Source organism: Equus quagga, chromosome 3 (genome assembly GCF_021613505.1).
Source record: "Equus quagga isolate Etosha38 chromosome 3, UCLA_HA_Equagga_1.0, whole genome shotgun sequence".
Lineage (NCBI taxonomy): Eukaryota > Metazoa > Chordata > Mammalia > Perissodactyla > Equidae > Equus > Equus quagga.
In genome coordinates this window covers 68,809,599-68,821,799 of record NC_060269.1, presented here as the reverse complement: position 1 = coordinate 68,821,799, position 12,201 = coordinate 68,809,599, and the positions used below count along the sequence as shown (strand labels likewise).

At 55.5% G+C, this 12,201-nt stretch overlaps 2 protein-coding genes across 6 annotated transcripts in view; one reads left to right on the top strand and one right to left on the bottom strand.

Annotated features, from left to right (window-relative positions):
* The window catches only part of PEBP4 (phosphatidylethanolamine binding protein 4), a 184,978-nt gene that overhangs the window by 3,862 nt on the left and 168,915 nt on the right, over positions 1-12,201 (bottom strand). Inside the window, exons 5-6 of one of the 2 annotated variants that reach the window (XM_046657628.1) lie at positions 9,259-9,304; positions 6,560-6,673 (exon numbers count right to left, since the gene is read on the bottom strand). In XM_046657628.1, coding sequence (XP_046513584.1) covers positions 6,560-6,673; positions 9,259-9,304 — 160 coding nt within the window. The remainder of the gene's footprint in view (positions 1-6,559; positions 6,674-9,258; positions 9,305-12,201) is intronic. The other variant, XM_046657630.1, reaches the window with a different exon arrangement.
* The window catches only part of LOC124237673 (uncharacterized), a 41,774-nt gene continuing 33,864 nt past the window's right edge, over positions 4,292-12,201 (top strand). For 2 of the 4 annotated variants that reach the window (XM_046657627.1, XM_046657625.1), the window contains exon 1: positions 6,803-7,027. In XM_046657627.1, the coding sequence (XP_046513583.1) occupies positions 6,991-7,027 (37 nt within the window). In that variant the 5' untranslated portion in view covers positions 6,803-6,990. Of the gene's footprint in view, positions 4,792-5,838; positions 5,911-6,802; positions 7,028-12,201 lie in introns of those variants that run through there. The other 2 variants (XM_046657626.1, XR_006888063.1) reach the window with 2 other exon arrangements.

Genomic DNA, 12,201 nt, shown 5'->3' with positions numbered 1-12,201 from the left:
AGATTGCAAGCAGTTCCTAGCCAGGGTGCCTGTCTGAGAGTTGCCCAGTGTTCCTCGCATGTCCTTGCTCTGGCCAACGGACATTTCCTACATGACTTGTCATTTGGTCCTCAGTGGGCCCTCAAGTGTTTCCCTCTCAGCCTGGGAAGTGGGGGTTGGAAGCCCACACGGGGAGGGAGGCCCCCGTCCAGGTGGGCTGGAGAACAGAGGGCAGGGCTCTGAGCCTTGGGGCAGCCTGCCCTGAGCTGCCTTGTGAGCCCCTGCTGGGCCCCGGGGTGCCTGTCCCCCAGGTGGGTGAACTGCGTCTCACCAAGGCAGCCACCCTCTCCTCTGGCCTTCCCCTAACCTCCCCCTAGGAAGGGACACCACTGCTTCTTGTCAGGAGACAGTGGCCCTGAAGAAAAAACAAAAGTTGAACGCCAGCTTAATAACCGCCCCACTGCGCGTGGGGCTCCGGTCTGTAATTTGTCTGGCTCTTCGCGGGGCTGGTACAGTAATAGAAGCGCTGATGCCTCTCTGCTGAGATTAATGATGTCCTGGCGGTGGTAGGCGGGAGGTCTGAGCCTTTTATTTTTTGTGCCATTAAATGACATCCAGAGACTTCCACTCAGGAGCTGAAAAGCCCTCGTTCCATCACATCCAATTACTCCTGGAGAATATCTGCTGAGTGGCTGCTCCTGCTGGCTTGAGGGGCTTGTGGCACAGGGGACCACTTTGACTTTGGCGAGGTCAGGAGAGCAGGGGAGCCAGGGGGAGCTCCCGAGGAGGGAAGGGGGAGGAGAACCCTGGAGAACTGGAGAGTGGAAGTGCAATTCCTCATTATCCAGCAGGTGCATCTCCCAGGCCTCCTCCCTCTGTCCTGTGGCTGGAGGTGGGAGTAGGGAGGGGAGACTTGAAGCTGTCCATTTAAGCTCCCAGTTATCAATTCCAGTGTTTGGTGATGGAGACAGCTGGCTGGACACCAAAAGTGTGAAATTTGAGCATTATCTGCAGTTTCCCAAGGATCTACTCAATATTACTTTGGGTGGTTGATGTTGGCTTGACTGCGGCATGCTTCATGAAGACGGTGGCCTGGGGTCTGTGGAGATTGCAAGCAGTTCCTAGCCAGGGTGCCTGTCTGAGAGTTGCCCAAGATGGCCCCATCTGGGCCGCTGCCAGGCCCCCAGTCCTACCTGCTCTGCCAGGTGGGTGGGGCCCTTTGGAGGCAGAAAAGGGCTGCCTGACACAAGCCCACACAGTGACTCAGGGGCTGGGCCCTGGGGGTTCTGGGGCCTGGCCAGGTGAACCACCATGGGAGGTCATGGGGAGGGTGGGGGTAGGGGCTGTTTTGCAGCAGGCTGTGTGTGTGTGTCTGTCTGTGTGTGTGTTTGGGGCTGGTCTACAGGCAGGGCCCCTGCCCTCCACCTTTGCCTACATTGTGCTTTCCCCTCTGTCACCAGGGCTGCTGGATTTCCTCCCAGCCTCAGCCTCACCACATCAATGCCTCCTACTGTTGACGCTGCTTGGAGCTCTGCTGCCTTCATGCCCCTGGCCTGTGCTTTCCAAAATTTCCCCACAATGCCCCTTGTCTCATTCACCCACAGTGCCCCGAAGGCCTTTAGATGCTACAAACAAGACTCAAATCCCACTGTGTAGCAAGTCTTTGCCTGTCCCTCCTCTCTGACCCCTGTGGGTGGGTGGCTCAGACAGGAGCTGCTGAATTCAGGTGCCTCTGGTTCTGGGGAGTAGGTTATGGCTGCTTGGTCCAGAACCCAAGGATCCCACCCCATTTTGCAAGAAGCAGTGAGGCGGTGACCTGAGCCTGGTGTGGCCCGTTAGCTCCCCTGACTCTGCGGCACCATCCTGGGCTCTCAGCCTGGGAGAGGTTTCTGGAGCAAGCTTGCCACATCATCCCGTGGGGCAGAGAGGGGATTTCCCCAAATGTGAGGCCAGGAGGCCAGCTTGTGACATCTCTGGGCCAGGTGGCTGAGGTGTAGCATGGTGTAGACCATAGCATCCAGGGAGCTTTAGTCTCCTCACAAGGCTCAGCCAAGCTTTCTCCAGGGAAGGGGGTGGGGGTGCATTGCCTTGGGTGGCGGCTGCTGCTGGCCAAGGATGCCCAGGGCAGCAGGAGGGACTTGCTTCCTCTCTGTCTCCACACCGGGGCCCAGAAGCCTGGTGGTCTGGGTGGGGGTTAGTGATACATGCAAAGAGCCTTGCCCCAGAAGCCAGAAGAAAGTTAATTTGCTGTTAACTGCCGACACCTGAGCAACCAAGCCACTCACTGTTCCAGGCTTCAGTTTCTTCATTGGCCTAGGGGGAGCAATGGCTGCCATCTTCCCCACCCCACATGGTCAGGCCACTGGGCCAGGGGGAGGCTAGGAGGGGCAGGGCAGGCTGGTGGATTGGCTGGGTGTATAAGTGGCATTTAAGAGGTATAAGTGGCCCTGCCTGCCCACCAGTGGGACAGAGAGTATGTGGATGCCAAAATTGTCATTTGTGGGCATGGTACTCACAGACATGGCTGCCATTTCAGGTGTTAAAGGAAGTTGACGATGAGGTGTGTTTGTGAATGTGGGGCTGTGAGAATGTGCAGATCCGTGTCTGTGTATGCGTGTGTGTGAATGGCATGTGAATGTGGATATGTGGGTGTGTCCCACACACAGACACACACAGTGGTTGGAAGTCTACAGTTAGATGAGCACAGGGACAGGTGGGAAAAAGGAAACGCAGGACAGAGGCGAGCTCTTCCCTCCAGGAGGTTATAGTCTCACGGTGGAAGTAGGGCCCATGCTGGTGAAAAGTGACCAATAAAAAAGAGATAAAAGCCGGTGACTAAGGAAGCACAACAGAGTGTGATGTGAGAGTGTGAAGAGAGAGACACAAGCAGGAGAGGCAGGGCGGGTGGCCTGGGAGAAGACAGCCTTGTGGCATGATTTTGAAAAGCATCATGGAGGCAGTAAGCAGGGCTGGCACCCTGAAGGCAGGCCTAGTGCTCCAGGGATGGGGAAGGGGGAAACAGTGTGCCCAGATTGGCAGGCAGAGGCAAACCAGCTGTTGGGTGAGAGTGGTGGGCAGGTTGATCTGAATTAAAAAGCAGGAGTTGGTGGGCATTCTGGCAGCCCGTGGTACAGAAGGGTGTGCCGTGTGAGGCGTGAATGAACACTGCATGTGTGGGACCTCTTCAGACGTGTCCCCCTCAATGCATTAACTTGGCTCCTCTAGAATGTAGAAGTCTAGATGCCACATCCAAGGCTGCTGTGAGGAAGAGGCATAGAGAGTTTGGATGTCAAGATCTTCCATTGGCCAACTCCATGTATGTTGTCCTGGGGTCACAGAACAAAGAGGAACCCTGGAGAGGGTGTCAGCCCCTGGCTCTGAGCAAATCCCCGCTCCCCCCAACTGTCATACAAGCTCAACTAGAATAATCTCATGCTCACTTCTCGTCCTGACCCTGTCATTTGCACCCAAGTCCCAGGGAGAGAAGCGACCCCAAAAGACTAGGTCAAGTTAACTGTCCTGTTTGGATGCCCCTCTACCTGGTTCCTGCATACTGACCTTTCCCCTTCAGTCTCTGGTAGCTGCTCCTCCCTGTTCATCCAAGGGACAAAAGTGGCTGGCTACACCACATACTCCAGGACTCTGCCCTCCTTCCACAATATCTTCCCATGGAAAGAAAAGTGGACCAAAGTAAACCCAGGGCCTGTATTCACAGGCAAGGCTCCATGCCCTGGCCTTCTGAGGGCTGGCTCCGCCCGGGGCTCCATGAGGCTCCCAAGCACTGTGCAGTTGCTTCAGAGAGCGCTGGGCCTTTGGAATTCCGACGCTGTGCAAGGGCCGCTTCTGCTTTTGCAGTCGCCCCTGGGTTCACCCACGCCACACACTTCCTTGCCTCTGGTGGCCTCCTGTCCTCTTGCTCTGGCCAGTTCTGCCCACCACTTCAGCTTAGTCATCTCTAAAGAGTGGCTTTTGTGCGTTACTTCTCCCGTGGCACTATCTAACGGCTCTCCGTGGTACCCACTAAAGTCACACCCCTGCCGGACCTTCCGGAACCTCCTCAACCTTCCTCTTTCCTCCCTCTTCAGCCTCACTGCCCCCTCACAAGGGGTGCTCCTTCTCACTATTTTTAAATCTTTGCATCTGTGTTTTCCCCACCCCAGAGCTCCCTCTCCTTTACTCCGGGATTCAAACCTCCTCCTTCTCCAGGGCCCAGCCCATGCCCCACCTCCTTCACGTAGCCTCAAGGCTGGGTAGATTTGTAGATGGTCCAGCTCCAACCCCTCATTTTCTACACGAAGAAACTGAGGCTCAGAGAGGTTAGTTGACTTGCCCAAAAGTCAAATCACTGGCTAGAGACAGCATATCCAGATTTCCTCACCCTGTGGTAAAATACTTTGCACACTTCCTGGCTGAAGAGGGTGTGTTGTCCTGGAGGGAAGGGGATCCAAAGAAGGGACGAGACTCTCCCTAAGTCCGCATGATCTCCAGTTGTCGTTACGGCCAGAAATATGCAATTAAGAGCTTAATCATAAGCTGCTCTGCATTGTTGTTTAAGTGTTTCCAAAGTAGCGTGTAAGCCCCTTGAGGGCAGGGAACATTCCCTGGGCCATGGATCAGGGCCTCTCCAAAGCCCCTAGCGCAGAGCCAGGCATGGGGAAGGCGTCACGTGGTGGGACCGGCACCCTGGCCAGAGCTTTCTTCTGCGAAGATCATTTTCCCAGCCCCATTTCTGGAGGCAAACAGAACAGCATGGAAGCCAAAGGGACTCTGCCTGGATGCAAGTCCAGCCCCTACGTGTTCCCGTCGATGAAGGTGAGTGGTGGGGAGGTGCACAACACACTGTGACCTGGGCAAAGATCCAACAGGACTAATAATGGGTTTTGGGCCTGATAGGGTTCCGGCTTCCTTGCCTGCTGCCAATATCACAGGAAGGACACACAGGCCACCGTGTTTTCTGGAGGACGAGTTGGGATCACGCCTCAGGGCCCCAACCGTGGCAGGGGTGGGAAATGTCTTTGGGCACACATCTCCCTTCCCCCCTTGCCCCTTTCACTGCTCCTCCTGGTGTCACCTAATGCTCTCTCCTTCCCCCTCCATCCCGCCCTCAGAAAGCACTTGATCCTGTGGGAGCCTCCTTCAAGGGACTGTCTGAGCATTATCCCACCCAGGGCACGGGCATTGTGACCTGACGTCTGAGGTGGGACTTGGAAGCACTGTCTTACTTTATGAGACTCCACGTGTGGGGAATGTGGGAGGCCGAGGTGCTATTTCCCAGCCCCGAGAAATGGCAGTGCCTGGACTGGTGGAAGGGGCTGCATGATGTCTTAGGTGAGACAGGGACCGAAGGAACTGGAGAAATTGATCTTGGCCTGGGCAAGATATATTTTTCTTTTCCTTCTCTCTTTGTATCCAGACTTCAAAGTGTGTCTTTGGCAAAGCTGTTTAAACAGATTTACGGATTGGCAAGGTGCTGAGGGCATCTGGGGAGGGTTCACCAGTGGAAAGGTTGCACCAACTCCACTTCCAGGGTGGCCCAGAGCCTTCTGTGATTGGTGGCCCCTGCTCAGCCCATCTGAGAGGCTCTATCACTCAACTGGTTTCTTTCTGGGCTCCATGCTCCTCTCCTCTGGGGCCTCGGGCAGCAGGCTTTTAACAATACCTTCGCTGGCTTCCCAGTGGGGGGAGGTTGATCAGGGCCACTGGGTGAGAGGAAATGGTTGATGACACTCACCCACCCACTCACCCTCCAGCCAGCCTGGGGAATGTGCTCTTTGTACTCTCCAGTTGGCATTTGTGTGTTCCATAGTACCTTCCCTTCCCTAAAATGGGGCAGGTGATAGAGGGCACAGGGATTACTTAATTTCCCATTTTCCTGAAGAGAAATCTAAGAGAGAGAGAGCTCAGAGAGAGGCGTGGTTCACACAGTGTCAGGTGAGTCACCTATGGTATTGCAGTGGCCAGGTGTCCACGGCTCTTCCCACTCCCCATCTCTGATGGAAGGAGGACTGAGGCCAAGCAGGCTGGGTTAACCATTAGGAAGCCATGGGGAGTGGGTCCTCCCCAGAGTGCCAGGAGGGCTCCTCAGAGAAGCTAGTGGAGGGGGCATGGCTGGGGAAGTCTTTGCCCCACCACTGAGATGGCACTGGGCAGACAGCAATTAACGACCAATGAAGACAGACCGGCAGGGTGGCATTCCAGGGCCCTCTTGCCCAGATCAGACTCAATTACAGGGTACAATTACCTGCAGAAGTGCTGTAGGGTAGCTGTCTGCACATGCCATTCAAAGCAGCTGGGGGAGATGCTTCCCTCTCTGGCTCCAGTTACTCCCTTTGGGACCCAACCCCCTGCCAACTAAAGCCACCATCTTGGTCCATGGGATTTACTTCTTGGGGGAGACTACATCTGATGCCAGCATCTCCTTTAGGACACTCATTCCAGTTTACTCCAAAGAAACACCACCCTTTGACCCCAGCCTCCAAGACTTATGGGTAGGGGTCAAGGTCCCGACTTCCCCATTAATGCAGGAAGCATCCGTTTCCACCCCAGAATTCACTCTGGGGGAAGGATGGGAAGGCCTTACCTCGAGTTTTGTTTTCTTTGGGAAGGAGAGAGATGGTCTTTTCTTCCTGAAGATAGATGAAGAACTGGTAGCGATGGAAGCCACTTTGTGCTGGTGGGGAGGGAGGCTGATAGGCTATGGGTAGAAAAAGGAGAGAGGTGGGCTCTACGTTCCATAGTCCCCGGGAGCTCCCGGCTGCTCTGGGCAGGAGGAAAAGAGAATCATTTGTGCCTTTTGTGGTCCCAGCTGGGAGCTCACCCATTGCAAAGCCTTAGGATTGATCTTTGGCAGGATCTCATCTTCAGTAGCTTCATTTAAGAAGCACATTACTTTGGGTGGTAGAGGGAGGAGGAGGTGCGGTGTGGTTGAAGGTCTCGGGTGCTGGCGGGTCTCCCGGCCTTTCTGTGCCAGTGGGGATTGGTGTTGCCCTCTTTTTGCTTTAGTCTATCCTCATGGATTTCCTGCCTCAAGAGAAACTCATCTTCCTCTGTGAGTATGTTTGGCAGCAGATTTTTATTTACTTTTTCAGCATTTCCTTATGAACTCAATCCCCAAAGAAGCCAATTTCTTGGCTGGATCTGGAGGATCTGGAAGTGGTTATGGGGGTGGGTGGGACTCGGTTCAAAGGTTTGATCATGGAAGCTGTAGGATCTGGGCGCTCGGGGCGCCGGGAGCCCACTCAGCCTCTTCCGGAGGAGAAGGCCCACCTCCCTCCCTTTCACTCTTGGTGCAGGACACAGATCTTTTCTGGGGGAAACGTGGGGTGAGGACCTCTCTCATCCTTCTCCCGAGTCTATGCAGGGCCCTGGGGCTTTGTGGGTTGGACTGGGCCCTTCCAGCTGGGCCTCCTTCCAAGAGTGTTATACCTCTTCCCCCTTCCCTTTGCTCTCTTCATGTCCCTTTCCAAGGAGCCAAGAATCTTCTGGGGGTGGGTGGGGACAGGGTGTTTGCAGTGAGGATGCTGGTGGGAGGGAGTATTGGTCCTTTATGGCCATCTCCCTCTTCTGATCATTAGACGAGAGCCACTTGCTATGTGGAGCCGTTGGAAATGTTCCTCATGGTGTACTTCCAGCCACTGGGGCCTCCAGTGCACCCACAGCCAGGGGAATTCCTGACTATTCATCTCTCCTTGAGTTTTTGGATTGCAGATCAGATGTGTGTGTGTGTACGTGTGCACACTCAGAGAACAGTGCAGAGTGTGCCAGGAGACGTGTGAATTTATATGACCTGGGGTCTACACTGGGGCAGGTGTAGGTGTTGGAAGAGCCAGTGTGCACGTGCGCTGAGGCTGTTTTGGAGGGTCTTTGTTGGTGTGTGTGTAAATGCAGGCAAGTCAGTGTTTTTTCACAAAGTGTTTTGCCAATGCCGAGAAAGACTTTCGAGCATAGGTGGGTTCCAGAGCATCTCTTCATGCCCTGTGTATGGAGGGCAAGTGTGGCTGGGCCAGTTTTCGGCAAGGCTAGTGGGTGATGTGTTGTCAGGTGCACTTGAGGGTGGGCATATTCCATGCTGCCAAAGACTGGTGGCCGTGATTCTGTGTGGACAAGGCTGAATTTGGGACTCACTCATTCTGTGCCACTGGGAACTTAACCTCAGTGGGGAATGGAGACTGAATCCCTTTCACTAGGACGCTTTCCTGAAGAGTCCTCCCTCCAAGAGTAGAGACGAGAGGCATGAGGAGGCAGGGAAGGGGTGCACACACGTCGAGCCACTTCTCAGGGCCAGGCCTGACTGAGTGCTTCCCCTTGTGACATCTCCTTAATCCTTACAAGACTTGAGGAAGGTGGGTGTTGTTGCCATTTCATGTATGAGGAAGCTGAGCATCTGAGAGGCTGAGTCAGGCCCACAGTAAGTGGTGGAGCTGGGATTTGAATCCAGGCCTATCTGGTGCCTGAGCCTGCGTTGCTTCATGAAACCGCGAGGCCTAGTTGGTCTTTTTGCTCAGCCCTGTGCCAGAGGCCAGCTCCCCACCTGACCATTCCCTTCATGTTGCGTGGAGGGCGTGTTCTTGCAGCTGGGATCTGAGAGGAAGAGGCTGAGGGGAGCTGGTGGTGAGGGTGGGGGTGGGAAGAGGAGGGTATCAGAGAAAAGGGAGCTCTATGCAGCCACATGCACCCACATTGTGGGACTGGGGACAGGGGAACGGAGAGAGGAAGGCAGAGGGAAGGAAGTGACCTCCTCGCCCCCCAATCCCTGCCGGGAAAATGAATCCGTCAGATCCATGCATTTTAATGCTGGTTCCATCCCTTACTCGTGTGACATGGGGCAGGTGGGGCTGTGCCTCAGTTTCATGCTCTTTATTTATTTATTTAAAAGACTTTATTTTTCATTTTTTTCTCCCAAAGCCCCCCGGATACATAGTTGTATATTTTAGTTGTGGGTCCTTCTAGCTGTGGCATGTGGGACACCACCTCAGCATGGCTTGATGAGTGATGCCATGTTTGCGTCCAGGATTCGAGCCAGCGAAACCCTGGCCTGCCGAAGCAGAGTGTGCGAACTTAACCACTCTGCCACAGGGCCGGCCCCAGTTTCATGCTCTTTAAAGTGGAGGTATCAATGGCAGCAACTTGAAAGGCAGTTGTGAAGATTCAATCAGAGTGTGCAAGTAAACACTTGGATCAGTGCTTTGCACACTGTGAAGGAAGCATCCACATCAAGTTGTGTTGTTATGGTTCTTGGAATCATCGTCCTTGCCCTGGCTGGGGGAGGGGCTTACTCACCCGTTAGCTCCTGGCCTTGAATCTTCCCTTTCTTTAGGTCAATGCCCTGAAATAAGAGACAGGCATGGGTGTGGTTTACTCTTGAGGCAGCAGAGGCCACACTGTCACACTTCAGTCTGAGTGGGTTCTGCTGAGTTCTTTCTCTCTTTGAGGGAGCAGAATGGAAGAGGAGGAAGATGTATGGGAGATGTTGCCAGAACAGGCTGTGCCTCAGGGGATCCCGGGAGAGAGGACAGACACAGACATTGCTGAGGGTGGCCTGGTGCTGAGGGATGGAGCCCCTGACCTCTGGAGAGGGAGAGGACGCTTCCCAATGGGCTGCCCCACTCTCACCATCCACACCCCCGACTGGGCACAGGACACAACTCAGCCTGCGGGGTCTGGTCAGACATAAGGCGGGGGCTAACAATCCTCAGAAGCTTGCTAAGCCAGCCCATCCTCTCAGGCTTTCTTTGAGGCCTTCCGAATATTAGCCAATGGCTATCCGAGCAACCAGAAGGGCAAGGAAGGGCAGGAGGAGGCTGGAAGGCCTGATTCTGAGCCAGCTTGTCCCCTAGCCTTGATCGGACTCAGCACACAACAAGCAGCAGTCTTTGGCCACTGGGACAGCCTCGGTTTCCCTCCTCCTCTTCCTTTCCCCTCCCTTTCCCCCTCTGCTCAGTGTCTGTGGGATAATGAGGCGATCCTGGGGGTGGGTGCTAATTATTGTTTGTGCAGGATGGGGAGATGCTCAGATGAAAGGGACTGGAGCCGGGCCCCTGGGTCGGTGCCACAGCTCGGGGCCCCGGGCCATGCCAGGGAGCCCTGCGGCCCCTAGGTGTGGGGTTTTATAGCCTTAATGATGGTGATTAGCGTGGCTCTTCACGGATTATGCCAACACCTAACTGTGCCCGGGCTGCCTCTCCACCAAGCCCTTCCTAGTACAGTCCTTGTGTGTCCCCGCAGAGGAGCTCAGGGTGGCGGTGGGCAGAGGGGCGAGATCGTGGGGAGGGTGGGGGCATTGTGGGGAGCACGAGATTTCATCTCAGTTCTCTGTGGAGAATCTCAGGGTTAGCTGCGTGACCAACCCTAGCGTGGTTTACTTTTTATAAGACGAAAGCCCCACCCCCATTCCAGAAGCGCCCCGGATCTCCCCTTTAGGCTGCAGCTTGCCCACCGACTGTTCTCACTGTGGGCCTCCTTTGCCAGAACGTCCCTCTCCTGCAGGTCCCGTCCCTGTCGTCCAGGTTACCTTTGGTTGGGAGAGGGGGCGGGAAGCAGCAGAGGGATGGACCCCTCCACCTTGAGACCCCTTCCTGCTCTGTTTTCCTCACCCCTCACAGGTGAGGTCTCTGTCTTTTGACATCTTTCCACCCTCCCTCACCCCGTTCCTATCTGCTGAGGAGCATCCAGGCAGCCCTCAAGTTCAATCCCTGAGACAAGCAGAGCTTACCACGGCTCCTCCTTGCCTCTCTCAGCACAGTCTTCCCCCCACCCCCGACCCCGCTAGTGTCAGGCCTCGCCTATCCAGGGCTGGCAGGAAGCCCAGGTGTGGCCAGGGGCTGAGATGCTTGGGTGCCAGGATAGGGGAACGGGGACTGGGAGCAGAGGTCCCTCCCCTTGAAGCCCGTCTCTCCCAGGAGAGAAGATGAGAGCCTGAGGCCTAGTGGCCACTCTCCCAAAATAGCTCGCTGGCCACCCTAGCAAGAACGAGAGATTAGGGGCTGAGCCCAGGGAAGCCCAGCCCAGCCCAGCCCAGCCTGCTCTGTGCGCGCCCAGCCTCCCCCTCATTCCTTCCAAGTCAGCCCAGCCAGTGGTTTGTTTAAACAAAACAATAGCAACCTAAGTTGGCTGTTTCTTTTCAATTCCCCACAGGTTCGGGTCCCACCCAGAGTGATAAACAGGCAGGGAAGTGGGGGGCGGGGGGGGGGGGGGGGGGCGGGGGGCGGGGTGCGGGCTGGGGCCCGTAAGGTCAGGGAGTTTGTGCAGAGCGCTGTGGAAAGTCTGATCTGTAGCTGTCATCAGGGCGGGAAGGCCCTCCTTCCCCTCCCTTTCACACTGGGGAGTCTCTTCTCATCAACTGGGGCCAGCTTGGCAAAGACATAGCAAACTCTTGGAGTCACTGAATAAAGCCAGCGGCCCTTCCTGCCTCCTTCCTGGCCACTGCCCCTGAGCTCAGCTGAGGCAGCTGGGGGCAGGGGGTGTGAGTGAGCAGGGGCACTGATGGCCTTCAGAGTCTTTAAGGTCTCTCTGGAGCTTGTCATATGGACAGGCGCTGGTCCTTGCTGGAAGGAAGAGCAGGGAAGGAAGGCTCTGAGGAAGCACCAGGTGGCAGTGGGGCCCCGGGCCCCGCAGAGGGTGTGATCAGCGTGGCTGGTACTCATTTGCATTGGGCTGAGGATTGGCTGAGCTCCCTTTGGCCGTCACCTTGGGGGCCTAAACTTCCTACCATAGAATCAACACCTGGGAGAGGCCTTAGGAAACCAAATTCAAAGGGTGAGAAAGTTGAGGCCCCAAAGAGGTCAAACTACTAGCTCAGAGCCACCCGAGCAGTGAGTGGGAGAATCCAGAATGTTGCAGGAGGAAGGGGCCTTTACCCTTGGACTCCTGAGGCCTGCTAGCTCCAGGTCTCTGCCTCTGACTGCGGCTCTCCTGGGCTTTTCCCATGATGTCATGACAACCCATCACTCTTCCAGGAGGCATGGAAAGCCATTATTAAAGTACACAGATATTACCTGGAGGGCTGGGGCTGTGGTGGAAATGGTTACCCACCCCTCCCCATCACCCCCATATGAAAACGTGGGCTCGCCTGACGCGTCTCCATGGATCGGACTATCACATTTACCCTGAGGTCACCTTAGAAAGCTGGAAATCTCTGGGGATGGATGAGATCTGGGGATGCTTCCAGAGGGGAGATGGGGAAATGTACTGTTCTGGGCACTTCCCAGGGAGACTGGGCTGAGG